Raw genomic sequence first — 17,191 nt, forward strand, 5'->3', positions numbered from 1 at the left:
ACGCGCTATCTCAGAGTGAGCTGGTGACAGTCCTGCTGCCAGGTGGCGGGGCTGGCGGCCACGCAGCGCCCGTACTGCTCCATCTCGCCGCGGCAGTGCCGCGCCGCCACCTCCAGGGCGGCCTGCCTGGGGAGAGACCGGACAGTCAGCGCGGAGCGGACCGGACCAGACCGGACCCCCCGCTTCCGGCTCCCATCCCGCCCCGGCCCCGCACTCACATGCTGCCGCGCAGAGCACACCCGCAACACGCCGCGGCCCGTCCCAGTCCGCATGCGCCAAAAACCCAGCCGTGGCCATGACACGAGAGGCAGTCGGGCGCGGGCCGGTCGCCGCGCATGCGCGCCCCCGCCGGCGAGGTTGCTGCGCACGCGCGGTTTGGACGTCCTGGGCGCTGTGCCCCGGAAGCGGAAGCGGCGCGTTGCTAGGAGGGCTCCCGGAAGATGGCGGTGGCCGCTCCGGCTCCAGGCCCCCGCGGACGAGCTGGTCTCTGCGGTCACCCTGTACCGGCGGCGGCCCCCGGCTCCTCCACGGGCACCGTCCTGCCTTTCGTGGCCGGGCTGTACCCGGCCTGGCTGTGGCTGTGGGGGCCCCGGGGTCTGGGCCGCCTGGGGGGAGGTGGAGGAGGCCGGCTCGGGCCGCGGCCCCCCCCGAGGCCGCGCTGCTGGCGCTCGCCGCTATCGGGGTCGCGCAGCTGCTCACCGCGCTCTCGGGGCTGTGGTCTGTCCACGCGCACTGCGCGCTCACCTGCGTCAGAGTGAGTCACGGGGTCGGCGCGAGTGGGCGCTCGCTGGGGTCAAAGGTCGCCGCGTGTGGGGCTCCGTCGCTGCGTCCGCCCCGGGGCCCAGTGCGGGCGGAACCCCCCGCCCCGGCGGGGCGCTACCAGGGCCGGACCCAGGGCCGCCGCGCCTCTCGACCGAGGGCCGGGGGGCCGCGAGCAGGTTTCAGGGGTTCCGCCGGGCCGGGCCGGGCCTAGACCCGCTGGGGGCCAGGGCAGAAAGCCCGAGCTCCGCTGTGCCGGGCTGCGGCCGGGGGCCGATCGTCTTCGCTTTGTGGGGGCCGCTGCGGCGTGGGGGGGGGGGGCGCCGGGCCGGGGCCGCTGCGGCGTGGGGGGGGGGGCGCCGGGCCGGGGGCCCGCTGCGGCGTGGGGGGGGGGGGGGGCGCCGGGCCGGGGCCGCTGCGGCGTGGGGGGGGGGGGGGGGCGCCGGGCCGGGGCCGCTGCGGCGTGGGGGGGGGGGGGGCGCCGGGCCGGGGCCGCTGCGGCGTGGGGGGGGGGGGGGGCGCCGGGCCGGGGCCGCTGCGGCGTGGGGGGGCGCCGGGCCGGGGGCCGCTGCGGCGTGGGGGGGCGCCGGGCCGGGGCCGCTGCGGCGTGGGGGGGGGGGGGCGCCGGGCCGGGGCCGCTGCGGCGTGGGGGGGGGGGGGGCGCCGGGCCGGGGCCGCTGCGGCGTGGGGGGGGGCGGGGGCGCCGGGCCGGGGCCGCTGCGGCGTGGGGGGCGCCGGGCCGGGGGCCGCACTTGTTATCCTCTAATGCAGCGGTCTCCAGACTTTTCGGATCGCGCACCCCCAGGGCCACCTCTAGGGAAGCAAAAGAATAAAGAGCTGCTGCCAAAGACCAAGCGGGGGAGCGCCCGGCTGGCGCCACTCCTCCTGCCGCGCACCCCCAGGGATGGTCTTGCGTACCCTACTTTGGAGACCACTGCTCTAATGCAGGTCCTGGATTTAAGAACATAAGAACGGCCCTACTGGGTCAGACCAAAGGTCCATCTAGCCCAGTGTCCTGTCGTCTGACAGTGGCCAATGCCAGGTGCCCCAGAGTGATCCATTCCCTGTTTTAAAAGAGAAAAACAGTTGTTGGGGCACTGGTGGGCTGTGGAATTTTTATAGCAGGTTGCGGAGGGGGGCGGGGAGTGTCAGAAAGGAAAAGGTTGAGAACCTGGAACCCAGGGGATGCTGTGAAGCTCAGAAGTATAACTGAGTTCCAAAAAGACTACGCGCTATCTCAGAGTCATCAATTGCTGTTAGCCAAGATGATCACCCCCATGCTCTTTGTGTCCCTAAACCTCTGACAGCCAGAAGATGGGATTAGATGGGAGGGCATGGATCATTTGATAACTGCCCTGTTCTGTTTGTTTCCTCTGAAGTATCTGGTATAGGTCTTTGCTGGAAAACAGGATTCTGAGCTAGATGGATCACTGGTCTGACCCAGAATGACTGTTCTTATGTTTCTTACATAGGGTTACCTCCCTCCTCACTTGCCTTTGGTTTTCTTACTCTGGAATGGATCTGCCCATTGTCTGGGGGGCTCTGAGTGATATCCTGCCCCTCTTGGTCTCGTCTGTCCCATGTGGACATTGGAATGTCCATTGGCCCCTCTACATAACAGTAGGAGGCTGCTCAAATGTCTTGACTGATTCTTGGTTTTTTTTCTTCCCCTGCCAGCCATAAGCTGTCTGCCACTTCCAACCCCGAGGGCGCTGTAATATTCTGGTGCTGTGTGTGAAACGCGCTATCTCAGAGTAGGCTGTAGAGGTGTAAAGTAACAATAATGAGTGATATCATTTCTGAAAGGCCACCATGGATATCAGTAACTATCCAGCAGGATTGCTTCCCATACTGTGGAAATGCAGCTACTTGTGAGGTGGCAGCTGAGTGTACAGGGATAACTCATTTGCTGTGACATGGCAGTGGTTTAATAGCCATATAGCAACACTGTGCACTTTTAGACAGAAAGTGAAACAGAATGGGAGGCTGATTATGGGTGGGGGTTATGAAACATTTTCTTGTACAGAAATATTTTTCCATTGAACCTGGGTTAGACAAACTGTCTGCTTTTACTTGGGACATGTAGGGAGAAGTGTGTGTGGCTGAGCTGGTCCTGCTTGCAGGCGTGATAACTATTTTAGCACCAAAAAAAGTTGCTTTATAACAACTGAACTGGTCTGGGTGCAGCTTAGCTTTCTTTGCCAATATTTATTGTTCCAGCTGCTGCTGGGAAGCACGAGCACTGTGGTAACTGGGCTGGCTGGTTTGCCTCACTTCATGACAATTTCTGTAACTGTTTGTATAGCTTCCTCTTAGGAGTAGTTGCATGTCTAACTGCAAATAGTCTTGGCAAAAAACATCTGGTACAGCTTCATTAACTAGTCTCCAGAGTAGTTGGCATAGGTCTGCAGCTGTATCCTGGGCATTTATTAAGACAATCAAGGAGTTCTCAAAGCAAATGAGCCCTTGGAGCTGGCTGCCAACACTGTGGGCTATGTATATCCTAGTGTTTTCCTGGTGTTCTGGTAGTGTTACTGACTAGACAACTTCTTACTGCTTTGGATTGCAGGCAGTGGTTACTAGAGTTGCCAACCCTCAGGATTGTCCTGGAGTCTCCAGGAATTAAAGATTATACCAGGTGATGAAATCTCCAGGAATTCATCTAACCAAAGTTGGCATCCCCAGTGGTTATTCAAAGGCCTTGTTAGCTGTATATGTTGCAAATATAGTTATCTTTATCATAAATGTTAAAAATCCAAACCTTGAGCTACAGGAATTAATTATGTAAACAGCAAGGAAACAGGAATTCTTCAGGGTGGCTGAAGGGGTCCTACATGCATGTAATTGCATGAAAATGAGCAAAGGAAAAACTAGGCAGATTATTTGGCAAAATGCTCTGACATCTGTTAGACTGTGGATTAGTTTCTTCAGGGCTGGGGTGGAAGCTACATCATGTGGAAAACTTAAACTGACAAAGCCTTGGAGAACAGGCTGTCAGGAACATTCCAGGGTAGGGGGCAAGATTTGACCAACAAAGGTGCATACACCTTTGACTAGTCACTAAAGACCCCCACCCAGCCATGCTGCAGCAGTACTCCTCAATGAGATTTCTCTGCCCTTTGTGCTTTCCCTTTTGTGTTGTTTTGGATGTTATTTTTAGATGCTGGGATAACGTCAGATTAAATAGACTAAAGTCTGGGTTAAACTGCAGCTGGATCCAGAGGACAATGTGAAGAAAAAAAGGGTTAAAATGTTGCTTCTTTTGATTCCTTTTATTAAGAAAATCCCCTTTATCCATAGAACCTGCTAGTGCGAATTGAGTTGCAAGAATGAAACTAAAAGTAGAGTGTGCTCTGGTGGTTTCATTGTAATGTGAGTGGGCTGTCACAGTCATCCATTCATGGTATTAATCTGGTAACCTTTGGTCAGCATGAGTTTGAGTTGTGACATGGCAAAGTTTGATAAGATTTTCCTTATGTCAGGGGACAGTGTTCTTATTTCTGATGTGTTCATAATTAAAATCAGAAACGTGCTGTAATGTGGAAAGTAGCATCTCAAAGCTTTTTTTGTTCGTTACCGTTTATTATTAGATGCTTTTGTTGCACTTGTAAGCCTTTCTTCTAAGCAATGAATCTTCCTTTTTCCATGAATATATAGTAAAAAGTGTTGTCTATTCACAGGCTCTCCCAATATTGCTAAATGTCAGTTGAGACTTCATTATAATGGCAGATGGAAAAGCCCTGTTGGTTTCCATCTATTCCACTTTCCTGATCCTCAGGGCCAGACAGGGTTGTTCTCCAGTCCTTTGCTTAGTTTGCCCAACAGGGGGGCTTCCATCACTCCCTTTAGGAGATTCTGCAGCCTAATACATCTCACTGTCAGAAAGGTCTCTCTCCTAATACTTAGCTGTCCGATGCCCATAAGGAACTGAAGATACAATCGGATTACATCTTCCCAACCACCACAACCTGTAGTCAGCCTTTTCTCTCCATTATGTCTGAACCAAAACTCAAAAATTGGTGACAAAACCGGGAAACAGTTAACAAGGGAATCCTTTCAAATAGTCTTGTATGATGAAGGGTCTAAATTTAACAGTCTCCCCCCTCTGTCCATCACCAAGAATCTTCAGAGCTCATCATAACGATCCTCAGCTCCCTATTGTTCCTCCATGCCAGAGTCCCCAAGAAGTTGAGTGAATTCTATGATGTTTGCACTAATCTAGCTCAGTAGCCTTGAGTAGAAAGGAGATCATTTGACATTGTTTGAACATGGCTTGTGATTTTTGTTAAAATGGCAATGGTAGGTCTCTGGGAACAGGCTCTTCATTTTTGTTGGGCGACTTCCCACATGTGCTTTGTTTTAAAGCAGCACCAAAGCAGCATCTGATATTGCAAGGACATAGATGTATCCATCCCAGTCACAGAGAATGCGCGTGTGCATACATCAACAGAGTGGTCCAGGTGCAGATGACAGCAACTCCAGGCATGTAGGGAAGGGTTGACATTGCACTGACGATACTTGTGGTTTTTACTGGGCATTGTTAGAGCACTCAGAAGTGGAGGTCCCGGTTTGAGGAGCAGCTGTGTTGAACATGTCAAAGTTAATGGGACATTGAGTTTGTTGATCAAATCTGAGACTTTATCAAATTTATGGGAAACTTTCTTTCCAGTGAGATGTGACCTGACCGTCAACAATTGCTAGGCTGGGAAAAGTTTGTGGCTAATGGTTTTTGTATTCAGAATCTCAAGCCGTGCAGTTATTCCCATTCACTTTTCTGTCCTCTGCAGCATGTTGGCTGGACTAAGTTCACCTGATTCCTCGTCTCGCTCTCCCCATCCTCCTCCCCAGCCCCACCCCCTCCAAAGAATTCTAGGAACTCAGTCTTTCATTGGGAGTCAGGAATGAGGATAATTTTCATTGCAAGTATTGGTCTTTCCTGCGTGGTTTTAAAATATCAATGAAAAGTCCCGATAAGCCAGTAAAAATAGAGGAATGTTCTCTGTGTTTGAGTGGTGCTCAGTGTCTCATAATGACTGTACATGGACCCCTCCTGGCTTCCACTGACCTTTAGGGTCTGTGACCTGCTTTACAGAGTGCATGTTTGCTTTGTGTTTTTCAGGAACCCAGTCCTAGGAAAGCCACATTAGCTAAAGTTGTGCCAACCCCAAATAATGGATCTGCAGAGCTTGTGCCACTCCATCGAGACCAGGTACAGACTTAGACTCCAGCTCTTTATAATAGCTGACAGCTGCCTGGGAACTGCTGTTTCTCAGCAAACATACTCATCTCCAAACTGCCTTTCCAAAGCCGCTAATTTTAAATTAAAACTTTAGAGCTTGGCTGAAAGCCAGCTGATATCTGTCACATGCAGGGAATAAGAGGCTTTAGAAAGTGCAACATTTGTAACTAACACTTGTAGTCTCACAGACAATGTTGTTTAGGAACAAAAGATGTAAATGTCAAGTTGGTCCCATCTAATCCAGCTTTCCCAGCCACTGCAGTTCCCTGTAGTATATGTGAAGTGATGTGGCCCTACTGTAAGGGCTCTTGGATGTGAAAGTCTAAATGCTCTTCCCTTCTGCATAATCCCTGCAGGGGGAAGATGGGCAGGAAGCCCTTTCCTTTGAGTTTCAGAAAATTAAGTATTCTTATGAGGTCGATGACAGGAAACAGTTTCTCCCTGTGGCTTTCCCTGTGGAGCACTCCCTCTCCTATTACCAGAATGCCCGAGGCTACCAGGAGGACAGAGAGATCCGAATGGCTGAGAAGAAATACGGCACAAACAAGTGAGTGTTGGGCGGGGGTGGAGCTGGGCTTACCAGAAGCGGTAGGCATCAAACTGTCTATGGGTAATGTTCACTAACAAGGATTTCAGGGACTGGGGGGTTCCAGGCAGTGGGTGTTGAATGTCCTTGCTCTAGATTATCAAGTTTTTGGGCGCTAAATCCCCCGGAGGAAGGAGATAGCTAATTCCTACAACAACATCAAATCTGGGCTTTACCACAGAAAGGGCCCTGGTTACAGATTCAAATCCCTTACATCTAAGAGTAAATGAAGAGAAGGGGACAAAGGGGAACAAAACCTCCCGTTCACACTCCAGAGACTGCAGTAGCTTTCGGGTTGGGATGGTGCCGTGAGGCCAGAACACCAAGATTAAAAAGGATTTTATTCTTTCCCAGGGCAGAAATGGTGGTGCCAGAGTTTTTGGAACTCTTTAAAGAGAGAGCCACGGCCCCTTTCTTCGTCTTTCAGGTAAACAAAAGCTGTAACTGTTGTCCCTAGGGTGCAAAGAAGGGAATTCCCTCCAATCTTAGTTTGGGAATCTGAAATCAGCTGGCTGTTTCCAAAAGTGCACTATTCATACACTGCAGTGTCAGCTGTGGGGGCTAGGGGCTGACATATCTTTGGTCAGTCATAACTGAAAGTTGTTACTGTCCAGTGTGTGGTGGATTCTAGTCCAGTTCCCATCATAGCTGGCATGAACCGTCACCTTTGGTAGCCTCAGCAGAGAGGCCAAAGACCGAGGCTAGAGAATGCCCTTCTGGCCCTCTGAGTCAAGGTAGAAGTGCATTAGCAGAGCAGCACATCGAGGAGGTGTTTGCCTTGTCACTGCACAGACTGTATCTATTCTGTCGAGAACAAAGGCATTCAATCCCCAGCAAGCCAATACTCTTCGCTGGTGCTAAAAAAACGATTTAATATTGTCTGTTTCCTGCTGCTGGGTTGTTACAGTGACATTCTAGTGTCCAAGCATGTGTATGGTACAGGATGTGCTGATCTACTGATGGGCTTGAGTTCTCAGGGACATGTTAGCTTCTTTATGGGATGAGTGCTGGAATGACTTCCACATCTGTTTCCTCCAGGTGTTCTGTGTGGGTCTCTGGTGCCTGGATGAATACTGGTACTACAGTGTCTTCACTCTCTCCATGTTGGTGGCATTTGAAGCTTCTCTGGTCCAACAGCAAATGAGAAATATGTCAGAGATTCGAAAAATGGGCAACAAACCATACATGATTCAGGTAAGTGAGCGCAGAGGGATGATGATCAGAAACTCGGCACTGAGAAACTGGGGAGTTTAATATAGAGCCCAAGAGCATGCAAGGCCCTTTAGACATGGCCTGTAAGAAAGAGCAGAGTTTACACTCTAAATTAGGCACACCTTGCTGAGGGAACAAGAAGACTTTCCTGTGTTTCCTGTTTTCTTATGTCCAATTTGCCTTTTGATGTCTGTTGCCTTTGCATGCACTTGTTTAACTCTTGCCTAGTTATTCGGAGTCTTTGGCCTTTTCCTTTGAATAGTTTTAATCTTTTTTTTAAAGTTCAGATTTATTATAAAACAGCAAGATTATGTACTGCGCCTGTGCGCGCTCAGCGGGGGGAAAGACGATTGATTGGGAACAATTCCAAAAGATCTCAGCTCAGCTTGGGGCCCTTTTGTAGTGATCATCAAGGTGGGCCATTTCCAGCAGTTAACAAGAACGTCTGAGGAACAGTGGGGGGGCGGAAATAAACAAGGGGAAATAGTTTTGCTTTGTTTAATGACTCAACCACTCCCAGTCTCTATTCAAGCCTAAGTTAATTGTATCCAATTTGCAAATTAATTCCAATTCAGCAGTCTCTCGTTGGAGTCTGTTTTTGAAGTCTTTTTGTTGAAGAATTGCCACTTTTAGGTCAGAAATCGAGTGACCAGACAGATCGAAGTGTTCTCCGACTGATTTATGAATGTTCTAATTCTTGACGTCTGATTTATGTCCATTTATTCTTTTACATAGAGACTGTCCAGTTTGACCAATGTACATGGCAGAGGGGCATTGCTGGCACATGATGGCATATATCACGTTGGGGCCCTTTTGTAGTGATCATCAAGGTGGGCCATTTCCCCCTTCCCCCCCTTCCTCAGACATTCTTGTTAACTGCTGGATATGGCCCACCTTGATTATCACTACAAACGGTTCCCTCCTTCCCCCCCTCCCCACTCTCCTGCTAGTAATAGCTCATCTTAAGTGATCACTTTTGTTACAGTGTGTATGGTAACACCCATTGTTTCATGTTCTCTATGTATATAAATCTTCCCCACTGTATTTTCTACTGAATGCATCCGATGAAGTGAGCTGTAGCTCACAAAAGCTTATGCTCAAATAAATTGGTTAGTCTCTAAGGTGCCACAAGTCCTCCTTTTTCTTTCTTTCTTGTATCTGTTTGGAAAGTGCATGTGATTCTTGTGTGTTATATAAAAAATATAATTTCATGTGTAAATATACAGACAGAGACACACACAGAATGAGCACCTACAGCAACAAAACACTCTGTGCCCAAGGAAGGGAAAGAGACTTCAACTCTGCGTTTCCACGGGGTAGTAGTGGGAAATTACAGTTTGGAAAAAACTGTTAACTCAGGGATGGTTTGAGGATAGCTGGGTTGAGGAGACTGTTTATGCAGATTCACCATTTATATGAGGAGCGGGGCTTCTGTTGTAGTTGTCTTGTGATCTATCGTGCTCTCTCCTGTCGTACATTTCTCTAGCACCCTTCCCTGTAATATCTAAGTACTCTTTCTCACATTGCTTTTGTTCTGCAGGTTTACAGAAACCGGAAGTGGCGTCCCATTTCCAGTGATGAGATCATCCCAGGGGATATTGTTTCCATTGGTAACTGCTTGCATGCTTGACACAATCAAAAGCTCTTATGAAATCAAATCACTTCTACATGCATGTATTGACTGAGATTAATTAAATTTACAATTCAACCCTATCAAAATGTCCATAAAAATTCCAACAAAGAATCTTTAAATGCCCATGAATGGCTGAAAATTCACAGGCCTGAGAGAGAGAGTCCCTCAAGTTCCGATCCCACAGATCTCTAACTTTATTCTCCAAGATTGGAGTCTAAATATTAGGACTAAAATCAGCCATAGCTGCCGTGCTTCATATCAGAGGTTCTGAGAGTGGAAAGTTCCATCCAAAAGCTGAGGATGGGGATGAAGGACGAGGGGGAACAGGATGCTGTCCCCACCCCTGTACTGTGACTCTTTTTTAGATTGCATTGCCCCAGGAGTATTGTCCCAGTCTAAAGCTTGAATGGCAGTAAGAATTGTGCTCCTTTACTTTTAAATCCCTCTAGTTTCAATGCTATCTCGGGCTTTTATGACACTTGTGGTTCACGTCGAAGCTTGTGTTTTGGTGAAGGTCATGGGTCAGATTTGGGAACTTGCAAGTGCAACTTGCCCTTAGAAATCCTCTGCATCTCAGCCAAAGCAAAGGGGAATTGCATCCTGCCAGACAAATGGGCTAACAATGGCTAGCTCTCACAGTGAGCTACTTCTAAGCTTTGCTCTCTTGATTTCAGGCCGATCTCCTCATGAGAACCTAGTGCCATGTGACGTGCTCTTGCTCCGTGGAAAGTGCATTGTGGATGAAGCCATGCTGACTGGAGAGTCTGTGCCTCAGATGAAGGTGAGAGACAGGTCCTCAGTAATGCTTGATACGACTTCGTTGTTTACGTACCAAGTTTGATTCCAGCCACCGCAGCATCTAAACAGTACAGGGTTTATAGGTGCAGATCAATCTTTGTGTAAACTCTGGCCCAGAAAATCCGGGTCTGTCTGAGTGTTATCCACCCTCATATCCATGATTGATGATCTAGTAAATGAGAAACAGAATGTCTGTTTTTTTCTGGCTGTGGCTGCGGCCGGATTGCAGGGTGTGGGCACAGCCCAGCACTCCCCCACATTCCCCAGTCTGGGCTGCTTTGACTGGGCAGACAGGGGAGGGGCGAGCACAGAGAGTTTCAAACCCAGTGAATCTCCCTTATTTTTTTGCCAGTGCGTGATTTAAACATGATAAAATAACATTTAGAATAGCCTCCCTGTTGAGACCGGTGATCCAAGTGTGAGCAAATCCTCTGACCCCAGGATTCTCATGGGTACCAGGCATCTGAGCTAGGACAAAGGCAGAAGCTAAGTATCCTGTTCAAGTCCAGAGTCAGTTCCTGCAGACCGCCCACAGGGGAGCTGAGAGTGCCTCATGGAGATGGGACCGTAGAGGAGCGTTATGAGTCCAGTTGTTGGCAACTAACTGGAAACAAGTCCTGCTTCTCTGAGTCCCGAATTCTCTCATTCAGGAGCCCATTGAGGATCTCAGTCCAGAGCATGTCTTGGACATGCAGACAGACTCCAGACTGCACATCATATTTGGGGGAACAAAGGTCGTGCAGCACATTCCTCCCCAGAAAGCCAGCACGGGACTGAAACGTATGTACTTGCCAAGCAGAAGGCTTTGGTCAGATGGAATGCCATGGCCTGGCCCACTCCTTTTAAACAATAGCTTCTAGTGATGGTGCTGAGTTTGTCACCCTGCCCTTTTAGATGGCAGCTGAAATTCAGTGTTAAAATGAAATAATCTTTTGCTGAAGGCCACCGTGTTCTCCTTGAGGGTGAGAGGATCATGCAGCCCCAATTTTGTTCTAGCTATAATGTGTGTATAAAAAAGATCTCTACAGAGCTTAATGCTGTTGTTACTGCTCCTGTTCCAGCTGTTGATAACGGGTGCGTGGCATACGTTCTGAGGACTGGATTCAACACATCTCAGGTAAGAAGTGCATGAGAGAACGCCTGTTTAAGGGAGGTAGTTCTGATCAATTGCTGGGGAGAAATCCAAATCAGGTTTCAGAGTGGTAGCTGTGTTAGTCTGTATCAGCAAACTCAACTTTCTTCAAACAGTTAAATTTCACTGGCAGGGACGTCTGGCAGGTCAGAATAGAGGCCCCATGATCTCTCTCGGTAGTTTTAAGTGCACTCCACAGAACTCTAAACTTTAATGCCAACAATTCTGAGCTTTTTAACTGAATGAGCTGCATTTCGAAATCTTCAACACCCATCCACTGAAATACAGACAAATCCAAGTAGCTTTCGTTGAACTTTTGAGGTTTGTTTAAAAAAGAAAGCATTGGACCAAATCGCTGGAAATCTTGATATCTGTCAGAAAATGCTGATTCCAGTTCTTGCATGTACATTCCAATCTCATTGACACTGACGGTGCAACCTGTCGATAGCTCTTTTATGTGTTGGAAGTAGCGGAAAGTCAAAGTTCGAACATCCCAAGAAAAAACTGCTAGTTTTACAACAAATGCCTTCCAGGCTTCATAAAGATCCAGAACCATTTGCCCTGCACCCTGGAGAGAGAGGTTGAGTTTAGGTGAGCGGTGATATCCGTTAGAAACATGAGCTTACACAGCCATTTGTAATCATCCAGTTCAGGGTAGTTTTGTGCTTTTTCCGACAAAAAGGCCTTGATTGCATCAAAACAGTTTACCAAAGCGCACCAAAACCTGGCCACGACTCAGCCACCGAATGTTGCTGTGAAGTGGAATGGCGTTATAAGCACTGTCCATATCGTCTAGCAGTGCTTGAAACTGTCTGTGAGTCAAAGCAGATCGAGCAACAAGGAAATCTGCAATTTGCACCACTGTATTCATCACATTATTAAGCTCTGAATTAGAAATTTTAGCACACAGGTTTTCTTGATGGATGGTACAGTGAAATTTGATTATTGGGTGGCCAATCTGATCTTCAAGTAACTTTACAAATCCCTTCTGTTTTCCGACCATGCCAGGAGCACCATCTGTTGTCACACACAATATTTTTCTGATGTCAACTCCTCTTTCTTCAAAATGGTTTTCAAAACTTTCCACTATATACAACAAAGGGGGAAGCCCCTTTGTTGTGTCATGCAGGGGTTTTAGGCAACAGAGTTCCTCTTGGATTTTGTCAGACGCACAATATCTTGCAACAACTGCCAAACGCGGAACGTCGTTTGTATCCATGCTCTCATCAACTGCAACTGCTGTGTCTTTTAATGCAGTCGTCTGCTTTTTGTTAATGTTTTCTGCCATTTGCTTACGCATCTCTCAACTGTTCTGGCAGAGATAGGCAGTTCTTTTATTCTAGATACGATCGTATCTTTATTTGGCAAATCATTGAACAAAACCTCCAAACTGCTGAGAAAAACTTCTTTTATATATTCCCCATCTGTAAACGGCTTTCCGTTTTTTGTAGTGCACCGTGCAGTCTTGTAACTTCCTTCTGTAGCTTGATTTTTACTTACAAGTAAGCATTTAAAAACTCTGCTTTGCTTCTCATATCCTGCTACTGCCTTTTTGATCGATTAAGTCTCGTCTGCTTCATCAAGAAAGGTTTTCTTGTGCTTCATTTCAAAATGTCGTTGAATGCTTGATGTGTGACAGACAACACTTTCACAACAGAAAGCACAAACAGTATGGTCCTTCTTTTGAATAAATCCAAATGTGTCTGTCCAAGAAGGCTGAAATGAAAGGACATCTAACTTTGCTTTCTTAGGAGCTGACGTTTCGTCAAATGTACCCCTCAACTCACAGTGGGGGGAAAAAAATCGAGACAGACGGCATGCACAATGTCAAATGCAGTGCGCTGTTCCATGTGGCGTGATATAAGCAGCAAATCAGGACTTAAAATTTTTTCCAGTGCCAGTGGGATATTTTTAAGATGGAGGTGCTGAGCTCTGCCCCCTCTTGCCCTTGTCTGCATCCCTTACTGCACCAGGCTGGGGGCGGCTGCAGAGCGCTGCGCTGAGGCCATGAGCAGAGCCCCGGGCTTGCGCCCGGGACCCCAGGGAGCAGGGGGCCAGCGCCCGGGACCCCAGGCCAGGAGCAGGCTGAGCGGGGCCAGTGGCTGGGACCCCAGGCCAGCAGGGGAGCCCCGAGGCCAGGACCCGGGCAGTGTGAGTGCTACTGAAAATCAGCTTGCATGCTACCTTTGGCACACATGCCATGGGTTGCTGGCCCCTGGTCTAGAGCAGGAATGGCCAGCCTGTGGTTCCAGAGCCACATGCAGCTCTTCAGAGGTTAATATGAGGCTCCAACTCCGGGGCTGGAGCTACAGGTGCCAACTTCCCAATGTGCTACAGGGTGCTCACTGCTCAACCCCTGGCTCTGCCCAAGGCCCCCGCTCCTTCCCCTTAGTCTGCTGCGCCCTTGCTCCTCCCCCCCCCGCCTCCTGCACACCACAAAACAGCCGATTGTGGCCAGCCAGAGGCACAGAGTTGGAGGGTTAGGTGGGGGGGGGCGGCTGAAGGGAGGCTGCTGATGTGTCACTGTATCTCTTTGGCAATGCGCATTGGTAAATTCTGGCTACTTCTCAGGTGCAGGTTGGCCTCTGGTCTAGAGGATAGAACCTGGACTCCGAGTCAGGATTCCAGAGTTCTAATCCTGAGTGCCACGAGGACTTTGAACAAATTATTGTATAACAGTTACTGTCCATGGGTGTTGAGGTGTGCTTGTAAACACCAGACAAGTGCAAGGTAATAAGCTTTTTTAAATCTGATGGATGGAAAGTCAAGACCACTTAAATAAAGAGCAGTGAGAAACACACTTAACTGACCAACTGATTGGCATGCTAAAATGCTGCCTGTGGGTGGCGTTGCACTCTCAGTCATTGTGGTGGGCCAGTGAATGGAATGTATCACATGCAGCAACAGCAGAGAGTCAGAATGCAGGCTGTGTTCATTTTATACAGGTTTCAGAGGAGCAGCCGTGTTCGTCTGTATTCGCAAAAAGAACAGGAGGCCTTGTGGCACCTTAGAGACGAACCAATTTATTTGAGCATAAGCTTCCACTGCATGCATCCGATGCAGTGAGCTGTAGCTCACGAAAGCTCATGCTCAAATAAATTGGTTCGTCTCTGAGGTGCCACAAGTCCTTCTTTTAATTTTATACATTTGTCATGTATTTTACAAGAAACTGTACTGCATGCTGCAGAACTTGCTTCTTGCATTGAAGGCAGTTCTCCTTTCAGGGGAAGCTGCTGCGAACAATCCTCTTTGGGGTGAAAAGAGTGACAGCCAACAACTTGGAGACCTTTATTTTCATCCTGTTCCTTCTGGTCTTTGCCATTGCTGCTGCTGCGTATGTGTGGATTGAAGGTGAGCACTCTTTGGACCTCGCCCTGGGAGCTAGCTTTTGCCAGGAGTGTAGGAATAGCTACTGGTTTATTGGCTGGGAAGGGGAATGGGAGCTGAAGAAGCTGGGCTGTTTCCGTTTGTGGGCATGAGCCGTGACTCATTCCATTTTTCTCCCAAATTCCTCAGTAGTGTGTGCCCCCGATGCTTCCATCTTGTTGTTGTGTGGCACCTTGTCTGGAGCGGAGAGGCAGCATGTCTCTGGTTTTATTTTGTAGGCACCAAGGATCCAAGCAGGAATCGATACAAACTCTTTTTGGAATGCACTTTAATACTGACTTCAGTAGTTCCACCCGAACTTCCCATTGAACTTTCTCTGGCTGTCAACACCTCCCTTATTGCCCTGGCCAAGCTCTGTAAGTACTAAGCCCAGAAGCAGGAATAGAAACAGACTGTGCACTCTGGTGTCCAGTACCCCTGGGACTGCAACACTTGGCCACATAAAGTGTGTGAAATTGCTGGCTTTTATACACCACGGCAACCTCCTCTCTCCAAACAGCAATAACTGGGTTGGATCCCGTGCCCGCCTGGTTCGCCGTATGTTCTGTGTGTCTGCAGGATTCCTGTGTCATTCAAAGCAGGGCGGTGTCTCTCAGGGTGGGGTGGAGGTGGTTCACACTGTTTTGAAACGTGGAAATAGCTCCTAAGTAGAGTGCATGGGGGAAACAAGCTCCCACTCAAAAGTCCAGTTTCGGTTGCTTTTTCAACAAATGCTCTGACCCGTAGCAATGGGTGCCTCACTAAGAACCTAGCTGGGTAAACGGCCTCCAGACTGATCACCACTCTTCCTTTGGGGCTAAATCTGACCTTAACTTCACAAACTACAGAGCAGAAGGTTTGAGGTTGTTAAGTAAAGTGTGGCTGAGCACCGTGGTTTTTGGCTTGTATGTTGTGGAAAAGATCCTAGGTGGCTGAGGACCCCTACATGCCCTTGCTGTGTCTCTGATACATTACAGGATCCCATCTCCTCTCTTTCAGATGTGTACTGCACAGAACCTTTCCGAATTCCCTTTGCTGGGAAAGTTCAGGTTTGCTGCTTTGACAAAACTGGCACCCTTACCAGTGACCACCTGGTGGTAAGAGGTGTGGCTGGGCTCAGGTAAGCCATGGGATGGGTTCGCATAGGTAATGTTAACCATATTGTACAGTTGGCTCAGTGTGTGATGGGGGTTCACTGCCTTTTTAGCGTCGTAGTGGGCTCTGTCAGAGCCGGGATGCATGACTGAGTGGGCCAGTGATCCAACATACCAAATCCTGCGTAATCAAATGTGGGTGACAGTTGAACAATGGAGGCCTAGGCTCCAGCCCCAGTGAGAGCTTCCCTCAACTGGAGGCGAAGGGCCAGTCCAGTGGGGCAGAGAGGATGAATTATGGGGGTGAAGGAGATGAGCCAGAAGCAGGTTCTAGGCTAGGGGAAGGGGGATCCTGCAAGTTCTCTGGCTATGGCACTTGTGCAGCAATTTGCAGCATCAGAGCCCTTGAATTTGGTTCTTCATTTGGGATTTCATAAGTATGTTCTTAACTGCTAAAACCCTCTGTGCCTCTCTGCACCAGCATGCAGCCCCCACCCTGGTGAGCTGCACCCCAATGGCAGAGTCCCTCATAGAAAAACCCCTCTGGTTTATTTCATTTTAAATCTTACCCCTCAGGATTATGGGAATGTTGTGACTTGTACACTGCGGAGTCAGAAGTCCTCACACTATGGAACATGTGGAAAATAAATATATAAAATCACTGTAACAAAAATATTTCAGGTTTCAGAGTAACAGCCGTGTTAGTCTGTATTCGCAAAAAGAAAAGGAGGACTTGTGGCACCTTACAGACTAACCAATTTATTTGAGCATGAGCTTTCGTGAGCTACAGCTCACTTCATCCGATGAAGTGAGCTGTAGCTCACGAAAGTTCATGCTCAAATAAATTGGTTAGTCTGTAAGGTGCCACAAGTCCTCCTTTTCTTTTTTTAAAAATATTTCAGGGATCGGAGTAGTTACTTACAGAATGAACGACAGCCTGGTGAGCGAGGCTGAGTGATATCCACACGCTCTAGTCAAAGGGGTTACGGTGAATGTCGAGCAGGTGCAGCTGTTGTAAACAACAAACACTTGTGATTTTGTGCCCACTTGTTTTCAGGCTTATGAGAGAAATGGTTTAAAACCTCTTGTGTCCTGGGAGTTTAATTGGCTACAGTGAGCATGGGACGTTGCCCAGGTGACATAACCACCCCTGCGTGCATGTATCCCTCACTCTCCCCATCTCATAATGTAGCCTGGCCACTGAGTGGCATGTGTTCCACCTGTTGTCTAGCACGCCGGTGACCGTGTGGGGAGAGCAGTTTAGAGTGACTTCTTGCACTAGAAAAAACCCTTTGGAGGCCGCATGTGAATGTAATCGCAGTACAATACGCATCTGTCTGAGCAGACCTAGCTAGACAGGGTGGTGTGTTGC

At 48.9% G+C, this 17,191-nt stretch overlaps 2 protein-coding genes across 2 annotated transcripts in view; one reads left to right on the forward strand and one right to left on the reverse strand.

Annotated features, from left to right (window-relative positions):
• Window positions 1-357, reverse strand: part of CHCHD5 (coiled-coil-helix-coiled-coil-helix domain containing 5) — a 2,078-nt gene extending 1,721 nt beyond the window's left edge. Inside the window, 2 exon segments of the mRNA XM_073318990.1 lie at window positions 3-126; window positions 219-357. Of these exon segments, the coding sequence (XP_073175091.1) occupies window positions 3-126; window positions 219-337 (243 nt within the window). The 5' untranslated portion in view covers window positions 338-357.
• An 83-nt stretch (window positions 358-440) lies between these two features.
• Window positions 441-17,191, forward strand: part of ATP13A1 (ATPase 13A1) — a 29,243-nt gene continuing 12,492 nt past the window's right edge. The window contains 16 exon segments of the mRNA XM_073318987.1: window positions 441-467; window positions 469-522; window positions 525-593; window positions 595-642; window positions 644-754; window positions 5,879-5,968; window positions 6,355-6,545; window positions 6,939-7,011; window positions 7,623-7,778; window positions 9,337-9,406; window positions 10,104-10,210; window positions 10,878-11,007; window positions 11,289-11,344; window positions 14,584-14,710; window positions 14,965-15,102; window positions 15,725-15,845. Coding sequence (XP_073175088.1) covers window positions 441-467; window positions 469-522; window positions 525-593; window positions 595-642; window positions 644-754; window positions 5,879-5,968; window positions 6,355-6,545; window positions 6,939-7,011; window positions 7,623-7,778; window positions 9,337-9,406; window positions 10,104-10,210; window positions 10,878-11,007; window positions 11,289-11,344; window positions 14,584-14,710; window positions 14,965-15,102; window positions 15,725-15,845 — 1,568 coding nt within the window.

The sequence above is a fragment of the Lepidochelys kempii genome, chromosome 20 (genome assembly GCF_965140265.1).
Source record: "Lepidochelys kempii isolate rLepKem1 chromosome 20, rLepKem1.hap2, whole genome shotgun sequence".
In the NCBI taxonomy this organism is placed as follows: Eukaryota; Metazoa; Chordata; order Testudines; family Cheloniidae; genus Lepidochelys; species Lepidochelys kempii.